The following is a 14,168-nucleotide window of genomic DNA, read 5'->3' on the forward strand; positions in this document are numbered from 1 at the left end:
ACATCCGGATGACATAGATGTGGATGAGGATAGGGCCAAGGAGAGCTGTTAAGCCCAAAGCAAAGAGGTGTACCGCTCACAGGAAAGGCACCACCCTGAGCTCCAGGTCCCCAGGAGAGCAGCTCTAGGTGCCCCTGTGTCTCAGCCAGGAGAAGGAGGCAGGGAGGGGGAAGGCAGTTAGGAAAGCAATGAGGGGGGCTCAAGTGGGGGGATCTGAGGGAACACACTCCTGGTGTTTCCAGAGACAGGTTCTCATCTTTTGCTCAGGGTTCCAGTCCGGGTGGCCCAGAGCTCCGTGTTATACCTGAATTTTCCCCCGAGGGCTAGGACTGGGCAAGATGAACGGATTAAACTGGGAAAGGTCATTTTTATCTTCGGGCCTACCCAGGTGAAATGGAATTTGTGTCATTTGCTGATTTGCCTCTCAGTAGCCATCCCAAAGTTCTTGACCTTGGAGAACCCACTCTACTACAGAAATATGCCAATGACCGTGGGTGGAGGAGACTACGAAGAGGGCAGGGTGGTAGCCAAGTGGCCTTGAGATGTCTCTGAAATGCTTCCCCCAAGCAGCAAGGAGCAGGGGCAGCACATGTTTTGAGGGTGACTGGAGGAGGCATCATTGGGTCAGCAAGGAGAGCTAACCAAGGATGTTCTCAGCCCTCTCCGTGGGACCCTGGGGAGTTCTCCAGGCGCCTACTTTTCACACTCCCCCTACTCACCTTCCCCCCATTTAGGTGCCCATTTGGTCTCTGGGGCAGGGGCTGGCACCGAACATCCTGCCAGCTCTGAGGCTGGCCCTGGCGGACCCGGGGGAAAGCGGAGGTGCAGTCGGTAGCCAGGTACTGGTACACCTGCCAGGTCTTGCCAAAGTCGGATGAGCGCTCGATCAGCAGGCCTGCAGGCATGGGTCCCTGCAGAAACACGGGGAGGGAGGATCCTGAGTGACTGAAGGGAGGGAGGGCACTGGTGTTGTGCCCCACAGACACACAGTCACAGAAAGGGATTCTCCAAGGAGGGAGGGGGAAAGGGGTCCCAGCAGGACCAAGTGGCTCAAGAGCATCCGGGTCCAAGCACCCTGGCAACCTGCAGGCCACTGTGGATTCTCCCCAGGGGAACGGTGGATAGTAATAGAAAGGAGATCTTCATTTCAGAAAGAGTGACCCCAGGCTCGGGCTACCACTAGGGCCAGCCAGGAAATTTGCTTGCTTCTGCACTCCCCAGTCAACCATTTTGGCTCCTGCTAGCCCCGGGTTCTGTCCCCTCCCCTCCCCTCCCCACCCTTCCCCTTCTCTTCTCTCTTCTCTCTTCCCTTCCTCCTCCTCCTCCTCCTCCTCCTCTTCTTCTTCTTCTCCTCCTCCTCCTCCTTCTCCTTCTTCTTCTTTTCTCTCTCTCTCTGCCATGGCCATACTTTAGGCCATGGTCTTGTTCACCCTGATTTACTATCAAGCTTGGACCCCACCCTCTTAAAAAAAAAAAAAACAACACAGTGTTTATTTCTGTTAAAATGTCAAAGAGAGACAAGAAGAAATCTTCTATCCCCAGTTCACTCCCCCAAATACCTACAGTATCTGGGGCTGGGCCAGGCTGAAACCAGGAGCCAGGAACTTAGTCTGGGCCTCCTGTGTGGCTGACAGGGACCCAAGTACCCGAGCCATCACCTGCTGCCCCCCAAAGTGTACATCTGTAGGAAGTCAGAATCAGAAGCAAAGCCAGGACGTGAACCCGGGTACTCCAATATAGGATTGGGCGTTCCACTCAGGGGCTTCATTGTTGCACCATTCTCACAGACTGGAACTCTTGGACAGCCTCTGTCTGAACCACCAAGTCACTCTCCCCGCTGCACAAGAGAGATCTTCCTGAATGGTGATCTGAGACCACAAGACCCTTCAGTGCATCTGCATTGATAGAAAAATAAAATGCAAGCTCCTTAACCCAACGCTTGTGTCTCTGTCCACTCCTCAGTGATTCCATCCACTTCTGATGCCTTTAAATCCTGGGGGCAGGCACTTGGTACAGCAACTAAGTCATCACTTGGGATGCCCACATCCCATATCGGAATATCTTGTTCAAGTCCTGGCTCCTCTACTTCTGAGCCAGCTTCCTGCGAGTGTGCAACGTGGGAGGCATCAGATGATGGCTCAAGTATTTGGGTCCCTGTCACCAACATGCGAGATCCAGGTGGAGTTCTGGGCCTCTGGATTTGGCCTGGCTTAACCCAAGCTGTGGTGGGGAGTGAAACAGCATATGGAAGATGAGAGATCTCTCTCCTCCCGATCCCTTTCAAATAAAATGAAACTAAATCAGTAAATAAATAAATAAATAAATAAAATTTTGTAAATGCAATCTTGATGGTGACGGCTGCCAGGTTGGACCACTGCCTTGAACTACAGGTTCATAAACCCAACCTCCAAAACAGATCCTGACTCTACCCACCTTCAGTAACAGCCCCTACCCTACATGCTAGTAGGTTCCACCTGATTTTTCTACACCCACTCTGACCTTGGTCATGGTCACGCCTGCCACAACACAGAGACAGCCTTCTTTTTAAAACATTACAAGGCTGTGCCACTCCTCTGCTTAAAAAAAAAAAATCCCTTCAACCCACTGTTCTTGATTACAATCTGAACCTCTGCTCATGAGTGAAGACCCTTGCACACCCCGGGCCCTGACTGTCCCTCACTTCATCTCTGCAAGTCTCAAACCATCCCATGCTCCCAATCTCAGTGCCTGCTCTCCTTCTGCCCAGAACACCCCTCCCTGCTCGGCTTCTTCACAAGTGCTGCTCCCGGTTGGAACCCCACTTGCTCCTGGAGACCTCATTACCCCTCTCCACCGAGCATCCCTCTGCCCACACCCCCTGCACTGTCTCCTCCTCTGCCATCCTGCCTGCTTCCTTCAGAAGCACCCCCACAATTATTTACAGTTAGTTTCTTGCTCTGTATTCTTCTCTCACCAGACCAGGAGTTCTCAACCTCAGCACTGTTGAGATCTTGAGTTGGGTCATTCTGAGTCAAAAGGTCTGCCCTAGGCATTGTCCAATGGCCAGCAGTGTCCCTAACCTCTACCCACCACAGGTCAAGAGCATACAGTCAAAAACATCTCCAGAAATTGCCAGTTATCCCCTGGGGAAGGAAAGGGTAAGTTCTTCCTTGGTTGGGACCCGGTACTATAGACTGAGGACGCCCTTGTATGTCTTGTTCACAGCTGTACAGAAGAAGCACATGGAGGTGCTAGTATACTCTTGCTGGATGAATGGTAAACCTTGAGTCAGCTCCCTTACCCCATTTGTGCGTACAAACTCAGCTCTCCCCAGTCTGCAGCCCTCTGTGTCCCAACACCATAACCACCTCTCACCCTCCTGGCTGCCTTCCCTCACCCGTCCCCAGCCAGACGCCTTCTTGATACCTCCTCCTCCTGGTCCCTTCCTATTTGTCCTTCACCTGGTCATCACCAGTCTCTGAAGGTTCACCTTCCCCTAGGTGCATTCTCTGTGGCCCTCACCCCCTGCCAAGGCAGACCAAGCCAGATGCCCCCTTTCAAGCTCCTCTTCTCGCCAGTGTCCCAGCACCCACCGAGCTCTCTCCCTGCCGGTTCCCTGTCTGTCTTCCCTACTTACAGCAGAAGCAGCTCGGGGACTGTGATTTAGTCTTATTCATCTTTCTGTCCCTAACACATGGCACCAAGCCTACCATGTAATCAGTATTCAGTGTGAGGACATGTCACCAGTTTCATGGAAAATGAAATCAAAAGATAAGTTTATTTTAGTGCAAAAAAGGTTCGAAGCCCATGTATGTTTTTTGCACAATACACACTTTCCATGAGCTTTCTGAGTACCCCTCATATGTATGTGGTGAGACTTGACAAATAAATGAATGAGTGATAATACGGCAATGAGACACCTAACACGGCCATCCAAAGGGACGTTGACCTTCACAGTTGTCACCTTTAGAGACTGGGCATTCATTCAAATGACGCTGTCATTTCTCAAAATACTTTCGACCTTTCCTTGGGGCGATGCTCTTCGAGCCAACTTCCTCAGTCATGTAAAAAATGAAGTCCTATTGCTTTCTCTTCCCAGTTTAACTCCTGAAAATCATACCGCTATTCCTGATCATCTCATCTCATCTCATCAACCAAATTTGATCTTTGTGTATTTGACTATTTCTGTACCAAGAACCAAATCAAATCTTCTCAATGATCTCACTGATGAATTAAAATGTTCCCTCCAAAGCAGCATCTCAGGAAGCTAGCCAAAGGGCAGACTCCAAATGCACTCTGAGAAGTGAAGGCGCTGAATGAGTGATGGCCAGCCAGAAAGCTGCTCCAAGGCAGCGTCCTGTCACGTGGAGGGTGAGTTCTGCGCTGTTTGTTAATCTCAATCTCATATGCAAAGGTATTAAAACAGAGAATACCAAGAATAAACAACTATGTAATAAGCAACCGCTGTTTGTTAATCTCAATCTCATATGCAAAGGTATTAAAACAGAGAATACCAAGAATAAACAACTATGTAATAAGCAACCGGCCCAGTGGAACTGACACTTGGCAGAGCTGAATTAATTAAATGGGCTGACAGCAAGAGACACAGAGAAGAGGAGGACACACAACCACTGCATGACCGAGACAGGGAGCCCGGAGGCACCACAGCTCTCCCTCTGCTCCCACCATGGCACAGGCTCATGATGAGCTGCCCCAGCCTGGGGTGGGGGCTCAGGCAGCACACAGCGCCACCACTCTCAACCTGGAGAGACAAGACCACTCCATGGCTGTAAGCCCACATGGCTCAGGGGCCCCTCTCCCACCCACCACCATTCCCAGGAAGCATACCTTTAAATCCATCATGATGTCCTGGAGCTGCAATCTGCTGTCCAGGTCCAGCTGCAGGGAGACGGGGCTCACATCTGGAAGGACAGAGAATGGGGACGTTAGGACGTGGACCTCCCACCTTCCTAGCCCCGAAGACTAGCTCTGGGATTAGCCAAGCTGCCTATTAGAAAAGACTGGTATCAGTATATTCTGCTTACCTATGCTGGATTCTATCTGCTCTTGGCCAGATTTCCTTCCCACCACCACCTGATGCCTTGCATACCACAGTTGTCTACTGGGGACACAGTTCTGTTTGCAAGATCAGTTCCTTCCACAGCCCACCCATTGAGATTGGAGTGAAATAAAGGCATTCCTCTCTTCTCCACCCTCCTCTGAACCTCCCATAAACTCTTCTGCCCACCACATCCAGCAGACACCAAATACAGATGCAGAAAGGAGCTGCTTGCCAACCACCCACACCTCGTGGCCATAAGAAATGCCTGAGAACCCCACAGGGTTCCCAAGCACCCTCCACCCACCCCCAAGCTGTGGCTCCTCCACTGGCCTTGGCCCCTGTAGGTGGCAGGCACTCACCGTTCTGTGACTGCCACCAGCGTGTCGGGCCTGAGGACGAAGCCACGTTCTCCACCCGGTGGCCGTTGTAGTTGTGAGGCAGCCTGGAGTCGCACTTGCAGCATTTCATCTGCCACTGTGGAAGGGGGAGGCGGCAGCAACTCAGAGGCAGGGTCCGGCCGGAACTCCCCCATCCTGTTCTGACAGCTCGGACGTCCCTGCCTGCAATCCTGCCGCTGGGATGCCCGGATCTCATGAACACACTTGGAAGGATGAATCCCTTAAGGCAGGGCTATAACTAGGTTGTCTTTTTGCTAATTCCTTTGTGTCCCTCCTGTCTCATGGCAAGTGAACGGTAAACACAGTTGAGGAAGATACCTAGGGTAGTGAAAAGATGGTTTTAATACATGGCACTGCCTAGAAGACAGACTTGCGAAGAATTCAAAGAGTAAGGAGAAAACAGTAGAGGAAATTTACAATAATTTACCACCTACTCCATGCTAGACTCAGGCCAGAACATTTCCTATCTAATTCTGGGATTTTGAGGACTGGAGAGAGCAGACAACACAAGAGGTCAAGGAAAGAGGGGGGCTCCCAGGCCAGCTCTGCCACCCTACTTCCTAGGCTCGGGTTTCTCCTCTGTAAGTTGAGTGGGGTTGGACCCAGAGCATCATTCCTTCTTCCAACACGTATTTCTTGGGCAAGTACTATGTTCCCCATGCTGCTCTGGCTCTGGAGTCAGCTCAGTGAGCAAAACAAAGACCCTGCCCTCAGGGAGCCGGGACTTTAGATGGCCTTCATGGCCTTCCAGCACCAACGCCTGGAAGGCGTTACGCAGGCTCGGTATAACCTATCCACAGGACTGACACTGGCCTCACGGGGGAGGTCCCAGTAAGCCACACACGTGCCCAATAAGCCTGGCCCGTGCTGTCCTTGAGCGAGACAAGAGACAGAACTCCATAGACTCCAAGGCAGTACAGAGGTCACCAAGAAATAAAACATGGCTGGAAAGGCCACACGATGCTTGTGCCTATACTTTGTGCCTCTACGTGTGTGCACATGTACGCATACACACACACACACACACACACACACACACAACGTGACCTTGTCCCAGCTGCCTCATGCTTTCTCTGAGTAACCACAATCCCAAAGCCTGTGTCCAGCTTCGAGCACACTGCATGGGAGCTCCAAGTTCACTGGCAAGCAGAAGCACAGCTCAGACAAGAACCTTGTGGCCCCGCAGGTCCTTCTGGGTAGGACAACTGCATCTGCAACACCCCAGGCCTGGGCTCTCCCTCAGCACCACTCAGCAGAGCCCAGAAGCAGCTCTGGTGGCCCTCCCAGCTCCTGAAACTCTGTAGGGGCCAGGGTGCTGTGTTAGAATTGCTGAGTAGATTAGCCCAACCGCTCAGTTCCGAGGAGATACAGTGAGCATGCTGGGCCTGGGTCTTAGGTTCTAGAAGCTGTCCACGCCCACCTTACCACCTCACATCGAGAAAACTCATAGAGCAGAGAGCACAGAAGGGGTGCTCCAGGCCTCTGCCCCGACCCGACTTTCAGCTCTCACCTTCAATCTGAAATAACAGGCCTCCTTCCTAGGGCTTGGGGTGTCCAAAACTGTCATAACTAATTCTTCACATAACAGCTGGCATGGTGCTGTGTGTAAGACAGCACCCATGGCCTACCTCCTCCTTCCTTATCACTATCCATTTGCTTGCCCTGCTATATTTTTCTTTTTTTTTTTTTAAGATTTATGTATGTATTTGAAAGGCAGAGTGACAAAGAAAGTGAGGGAGAGAAGGAGGAGCTGGGGGAGTAGTGGCTATGGCTGCCACTTGAGCAACTGCATCCTATACTGCAGTGCCAGTCTGAGTCCCAGCCACCCTGCTTCTAATCCCTGTCGCCCACAGGGGAGACCTGGAGGGAATTCTAGTCTCCTGGCTTCTGCTTGGTCCAGCCCCAGCCATTGTGGCCATTTGAGGAGTGAACCAGCAAGTAGGAGATCTCTTGTGTCTCTCGGAATCTCCCTCTGTGTCATTCTGCCTTTCAAATAAATAAATCTTTAAGAGGGGATGGAGAAGGGCCTGTGCATTGTAGTGTGGCAAGTAAAGCCGCTGAGACGCTGGCCTCTCACATGGCTGCTAGTTTGTGTCCTGGCTGCTCCACTTCCCATCCAGCTCCTTGCAAACGGCTTGGGAAAAGCAGTGGAAGATGGCCCAAATGTTTGGGCCCCTGCCACCCACGTGGGAGACCTGGATGAAGCTCCTGGCTTCTGGCTTTGCAGCCATCGGGGGAGTGAACCAGCAGATGGAAGATCTCTCTCTCTCCCCCCTCTCTGCCTTTCAAAGTAAACAAATGAATCTTTAAAAACAAACAAACAAATAAATCTTTAAAAGAGAGATAGATATTCCCCTACCAGCAGTTCACGCCCCAAATGGCTGCAACAGCCAGGGCCAGAGCTGGGTCAAACCAAAGCCAGGAGCCTGGAACTGCATCTGGGCCTCCCATGTAGGAGGTAGGTGCTCTAGCTCTCAGGCCGTCTTCCAGTGCTGTCCCAGGTGCATCAGGGAAACTGGGTTGGAGCAGCTGACGCTCAAACCGGTGACCCGATATGGGTATCACATGATAAAGTGGCAGCTTAACCTGCACATCACACAGGCTCCTTATATTTTTCTTCACAGCATGTGTCTGTTGCAATATTATGTGTTTATTGTCTATTTATTTCTTTGTGTACTGTCTGCCTTCCCCTTGTAAAACATAGACCCCATGAGGACAGAAACTTGCTTTCTATTACCTGGTTTCAATACAACAACACATCAAATCTCACAATAACCCTAAGTGATGAGCAGTATCAGTCCCATTTTACAGATGAGAAAGCTGAGGCACAGGGAGGTGACACACTTTCCCATCAACTGGTCACCAGTATCAGCACCAGGTAGGGTTCCTTTCCACCCCTTCTCTCCTCTCTGCCCCCCATCTCTCTCCTCCCCTCACCCCCATCCCCAGCCTCTCATTTGCTAGGAAGCCTGTGGAGTGGCAGACCTTATGGGAAGCTTGGTAAAGGGTGACAACCTCTGTCTCACCCCATGTCCCCCACGCAGGGCTTGGTCCGACCCTGAAGGTCCCCACAGGCGCAGTCTATGGCAGGGAGAGAGGGCTCAGGAAGAAACCTGGCTCTGCTGCTCACTCAGCTCAGTCACCACGGAGACTGGATAGGAGTGTCCGACTGAAATTCCTGGGCACTCCAAATAGTCCTCTCGGAGCGAGAGAAGAGTCTCTCTGGACTTGGCCTCTCCTCCAGGGCCCTATTTTGGTCCCTGGCAGTGAGCATGCCCTTCTGTGCACTCTGCCAACCTCTCGGGGGTAAACTTTTCCACCAGCCATCCTCTGTCTGCACTCAGCACATGTCCCAAGCGGAGACAAGGGCCAGCTGCCTTCTGGCGGGGGGTGGCCTGTCACCAGAGTTCTCTCCCCGGCTCTGCTGGGAGCCGGTCCCAGCCCTCCCCTGGCCAGCAGTGCCAAAACAAGGCTCTTTCTTTCCCTGGGCCATGGGACAAGGAGCTAGAGGCTGCGGAAATGCCCTTGATACTCCCAAATGACGGGAGGTTATGTAACCATTAAAAACACTGTTTAGAGAAAACATTTTAATTGCATGGGAAAAAGTAATTGCATTATAGTGTTTTATGAAAGAGAAGAGTTGGACTTAAACTTGTCTGCACATTGTGATCCCAAATATGGTCCTTTAAAGCAGCAGAAACTCTGTGGAACATGCTGGGATATCAGGTGAAGCACAGGCGACTGCTGCCATTTACCTGTTGTGGCTAACGTGCCTGCACTTCAGCCCTGCGCATCTGGTAATAAGATTACAGGCGACATTCTTCCTTCTCTGTCATTTTTTAATATGTTTAGACTTTTAGACTTTGAAAGTGTGTTAACTTTTATATCCAATAAAATAGACAGTACTATCAAAGGGGAAAAAATACTTAAGAATGTCCAGGGTGGTCAGCCTGGGCTTACTCCCCTGCCTCCTCTCGCGTCTTCCCGGGGATAGTCTGCAGTGCTCCACGGCCTCACCACCTTCCTTCCATGTGTGCAGGCACTGATGAGAGATCAGATGGCCTCATGGGCTTAAGGCTACGTGCCGCTTATCATAGTAACATAGCTAAAGGAGGGATTTATCTCAATCCTTAGAGACAGGCTAAACCCACGGGCTTGAGACAGGTATTTTAAGTAGCTCTGCTTGTCAAGCAGCTAGCAGGACGGAGGCCTGAAATAGAGCAGCTTTTGGCAGAAGCCCACACGGAAGACAAGCTGTGAGGTTCCCCAGTCCCTCGGGGCCTCAGTTTCTCCTTCTGTTTCATTTTCATACGTTTGCCGGTAGCATGTGTATAAGTAAGCGTGCAAGCGTGCATGCAGATGGGCGTGCTTCTCGGTGTGAGGCTCTTTCTCTCATGTGTGTTACATGCCTCTGTCGCTCCCAGAGAGGGGCGCTCTCAGCCGCAGCTGCCTCCTGCTCTGGGGTCACTTGGCCAGCGTCCCCTGGCCGGGCTATCTTAGAGCCACAGCGTTATTATCAACTCAGCCTGTTGGGCTGAAGCCAGTTTGGCTCCTGCTTGCCCTCCAGCTGGAGAGCCTGGGCCTTCTCCCTCGTCCCAGAGCATTCTGGAAGCCCAGCAGTCTGGCCGGAAGACGACCCTCCCAGAGAGCTGAGGGAGGGCAGAGGAGTGAGCAAGAGCCTGCCGGGACCTGAGTCGCGGTGGAGAGGGGTAGGAAAGGAAAGCCCACGTGAATGACAGCTCTGTGCCTTTGCAGAGCACAGAGCTAACTCCGGGGTCAGGGGGAGATGAGATGGAAAACAGGCTTCAGTTCTACACGGCACAGCTCCCTCCCACGAGCTAGCCAGGGGGCCGGCTGTGTCCATCTAAGAGGCTACAGTCAGGGTCATGGCCACAAGCCAGGGCCAAAAGAAAGGAATCCAGGACCTAAACAAAGCAAAACAAAACAAAAATCCAGCTGCCTTCAAGAAAAAACATTTCCTCCATGTCAGCTTGCTCATCGGTAAAATGCACTGGTTGGATGAGTTAATGAGGTTCTGCCTTGCTCTAACACGTTATCAGGATCCTTCCCTGCTCTGGCTTATCAGAGTTAAAGACACTCTAGGCAAATATACAAAGGAAGAAAGAGGAAAATAAGACATTGGCCAGTCACTGCGCTGCAGAAACTTCCCCCCACCCCAGCACTGAGAGCAGGGGAAGAGGGCTTTCAAGGTCTTTGAATGTCAAGGCCTCCTGATGTCCCCCCCAATCTACAAGCCTCACCATCTCTATGTCAACAGGTGTTGCTGGTCAGGTCAAAAGTCAGGGCCTGCCACAGGTGCTGAGTGGGAGGAGGGCCCCGGTGTTGTAAGCTTCAACTTCATTTCCCTTTTTTATTATGAAGCAGAATTTTGACTTAGGCCTTAACTCAGCACAGCCTTTATCTCCACCCAAATCAAGTTCAGAAAGGTCACTTTCTGAAGCTGATTATAGAGATGATGTATACCACACACCCAACAATTACATGGCACCAGCCTCTCTCTGAAGCACTGTACATAAATTATCTCATTTCAAACTCCCAAACCCTCTGGCCAGTGAATTTTGCAAATAGTGGCTATCCCCATTTTACAGGTTAGAAAAGTGAATCTTACAGAAGTTAAGAAATGCATCCACGCCCACAAAATTAGAATGGGATGAAGAAGAGATTCTTGCCCCAGGCTGACTCCAATCCATCTTGTGCAACACCGATTCCAGGAACATGGCAGTCACAAGGCGACCACTGGAAACTGCGGAGACTAGTATTGCTTTTCAGGACTCTTCCTCCCTCCCTGTCTTGGGAAGGGCAGCCTAGCTCTGGCACACACCTCTCCAGAAGCACTGATGTCCTTCTAGGCCTAAGTGCACAGCGCAGCTTTGTGTACCTGGAACCTGTGCAGGTTTTACCAGTGACAATGACTTCCTACGGCCCCTGACACAGCCACAGGCAGATGGCAGAGGCTGGGCAATGAAGCATGGAACGATCCGTAAGACACTGTCCAGAGCCTCCCAGGGCTTGTGCCCAGGAGCAAGCAGCAAGGAGCTAGATCAGCCATGTCACTGGGCTCCCCCAGGTTTGTCTGCCAGCCTTCCCGTTACACATTTCCCCTCTCTTCTCTCCTTTGCACCCCGCTCTCTAACCCAAACTACCAGGACCCAAGAATCCCCAAGAATCTCACATTCCACCAACCCAAATTTTGCTTCTTTTTGGTATCAACTCTTCCCCTGCCACCAGTGTCCCTTTCCATTTTCTTCTATCACATCAAAAATGATTCATCGGCGCTGGCGCTGTGGCATAGTGGGTAAGGCTGCTGCCTGCAGTGCCAGCATCCCATATGGGCACTGGTTTGAGTCCTGGCTGCTCCACTTCCAATCCAGCTCTCTGCTATGGCCTGGGAAAGCAGTAGAAGATGGCCCAAATGCTTGGGCCCCTGCACCCACGTGGGAGACCTGGAAGAAGCACGTTGCTCCACATCAGCACAGCTCCAGCCAATGTGTCCATTTGGGGAGTGAACCGGTGGTTGGAAGACTTTTCTCTCTCTCTCTCTCTCTCTCTCTTTCTCTCTCTCTCTCTCTGCCTCTGTGTAACTCTGCCTTTCAAATAAATAAATAAATAAATATTTAAAAGAAATGATTCATCTGCATGTTACTTTCTTGGGGCTCTTTGCAAAAGTCACAGGTAGGGGCTGGCATCATAGCATAGCAGATTAAGCCACCGCATATGATGCCAGCATCCCATATTGGAGCTGGTTCAAGTCCTGGCTGCTCCACTTCTGATCGATCTCCCTGCTAATGCACCTGGGAAAGCAGGGGAAGATAGCTCAAGCACTTAGGCCTCTGCTCCCACAATGGAGACCTGGAAGAAGCTCCTGGCCCCTGGCTTTGGCCTAGCCCAGCTCTGGCCACTGTGACCATCTGGAGAGGGAACTACTAGATGGAAAAACTCTCTCTCTCCTCCCCTCCCCAACCCTTTGCTCCCTCTCTCTCTCTCCCTCTCTCTCTCTCTAACTTTGAATTTCAAATAAAAATAAATAAATCTTTAAAGAAAGTCACAGCTGGGGCTGGCGCTGTGGTGTAGCGGGTAAAGCTGCTGCCTGCAGGGCCGGCATCCCATATGGGCGCCGGTTCGTGTCCCGGCTGCTCCACTTCCAACCCAGCTCTCTGCTATGGCCTGGAAAGCCAGTAGAAGATGGTCCAAGTTCTTGGGCCCCTGCCCCAACGTGGGAGATCCAGAAGAAGCTCCTGGCTTCAGATTGGCTCAGCTCTGACCATTGCGGCCATTTGGGGAGTAAACCAGCAGATGGAAGACCTCTCTCTCTCTCTCTCTCTCTCTCTCTCTGCCTCCCCTTCTCTCTCTGTGTAACTGTGAATTTCAAGAGAAATACATAAATCTTAAAACAAAAAAAGTCACAGCTAAGTTCCTGATAAACAAACCTTGGCTGTGGTATGAATTTATATGGTCCTGTTCCGAAGGGTGACGGCACTGAAAACAAGGGACTTAACAATGCTTCATTGTTAGGAAATGGTGAGTGCTTTGGAAGTTTCAGATTTGTTTAGAGCCTCTGGGAAAGCAGGTATTTGGGTCAGAGACAGGGTCTCCGTGGCCCCAGGACGGAGGTCAAGTACAGATATGAACACATTCTTTGCCTATACATTAGCCTGAGGCTCGAGAACACAGATGTTGGTCAAACAAAGAAAGGCAGGGGCAGTGGGTGTTTGTGCAGGTGGGTGTGGGTGCATGTCCACAGGTGTGTGTGCACGTGGGTGTGGGTGCTTGTCCACAGGTGTGTGTGCACGTGGGTGTGGGTGCAGGTCCACAGGTGTGTGTGCACGTGGGTGTGGGTGCAGGTCCACGGGTGTGGGTGCACGTGGGTATGGGTGCAGGTCCACAGGTGTGTGTGCACATGGGTGTGGGTACAGGTCCATGGTGTGAGTGCACGTGGGTATGTGTGCACGTGGGTGTGGGTGCAGGTCCATAGGTGTGGGTGCATGTCCATGCATGTGTGCACATGGGTGCTGAGAAGGCAGGCATCTACAACTGGCACCCACTCCCAGCTTGCTTCTGAGATACGAAAATGACAGCTGTTTGGTTTACACAGTTAATTAATGTGAGGAATGCACTGTGTTAGATTGTTAATAAGGCAATTGAGTAATTAAGTCTCCCCACCCCCCAAAAGGGGGAGGAGAAGTGGAGGTAAACAGAGCATTCCGGGGAGCAGGCACAACCCTGGAGGAGCCACTGTCAGGAGCAGAAATCAGAGCTGGAAGTAAATCTTCCAGATAAAGCCCGCTGGTTCTTGAGGCATGTGTCCAGCCCAGAGGTAAGAGAGGGCATGGCCCAGCCTCCCCCAGCACTCACCGGAGAGAGACTGCCACAGGCCCCCAGGCTCACACACACAGCCCCACTCTATCTGAGAAGCAGGTGGTCCCCCGTGTTGAATACAAGGTAAAGCTTCATGAACCCAACTCCTTCATTTGTCAATAGGGACTTGGTGGTAGGGAGTGGAGCCAGGACCTTCATAAGGTCACATCCCTATTCTAAATGTCAAGACCAGGACCAGAACTAGAGTTTTCACCTCCTGTCTGGGGCAACTTTGCTAACTGTGACCTCTGAGGATTCTCCCGACAGCCCATGGCAAGTCAGACTGGCAGCACTCACCTCGGGGGCAGGGAGTAGGCTGGCCCCAAGGACAGATGGATTTCAGTGAGGAATGC

General features: G+C 51.6%; 1 protein-coding gene across 2 annotated transcripts in view; it reads right to left on the reverse strand.

The window, feature by feature from the left end:
- The window catches only part of LAMB3 (laminin subunit beta 3), a 41,871-nt gene that overhangs the window by 19,155 nt on the left and 8,548 nt on the right, over positions 1-14,168 (reverse strand). For both annotated transcript variants that reach the window (XM_051820353.2, NM_001329071.1), the window contains 3 exon segments: positions 5,401-5,515; positions 4,828-4,901; positions 720-911 (listed from right to left, as the gene is read on the reverse strand). In XM_051820353.2, the coding sequence (XP_051676313.1) occupies positions 720-911; positions 4,828-4,901; positions 5,401-5,515 (381 nt within the window).

Source organism: Oryctolagus cuniculus, chromosome 13 (genome assembly GCF_964237555.1).
Source record: "Oryctolagus cuniculus chromosome 13, mOryCun1.1, whole genome shotgun sequence".
NCBI classification, from domain to species: domain Eukaryota; kingdom Metazoa; phylum Chordata; class Mammalia; order Lagomorpha; family Leporidae; genus Oryctolagus; species Oryctolagus cuniculus.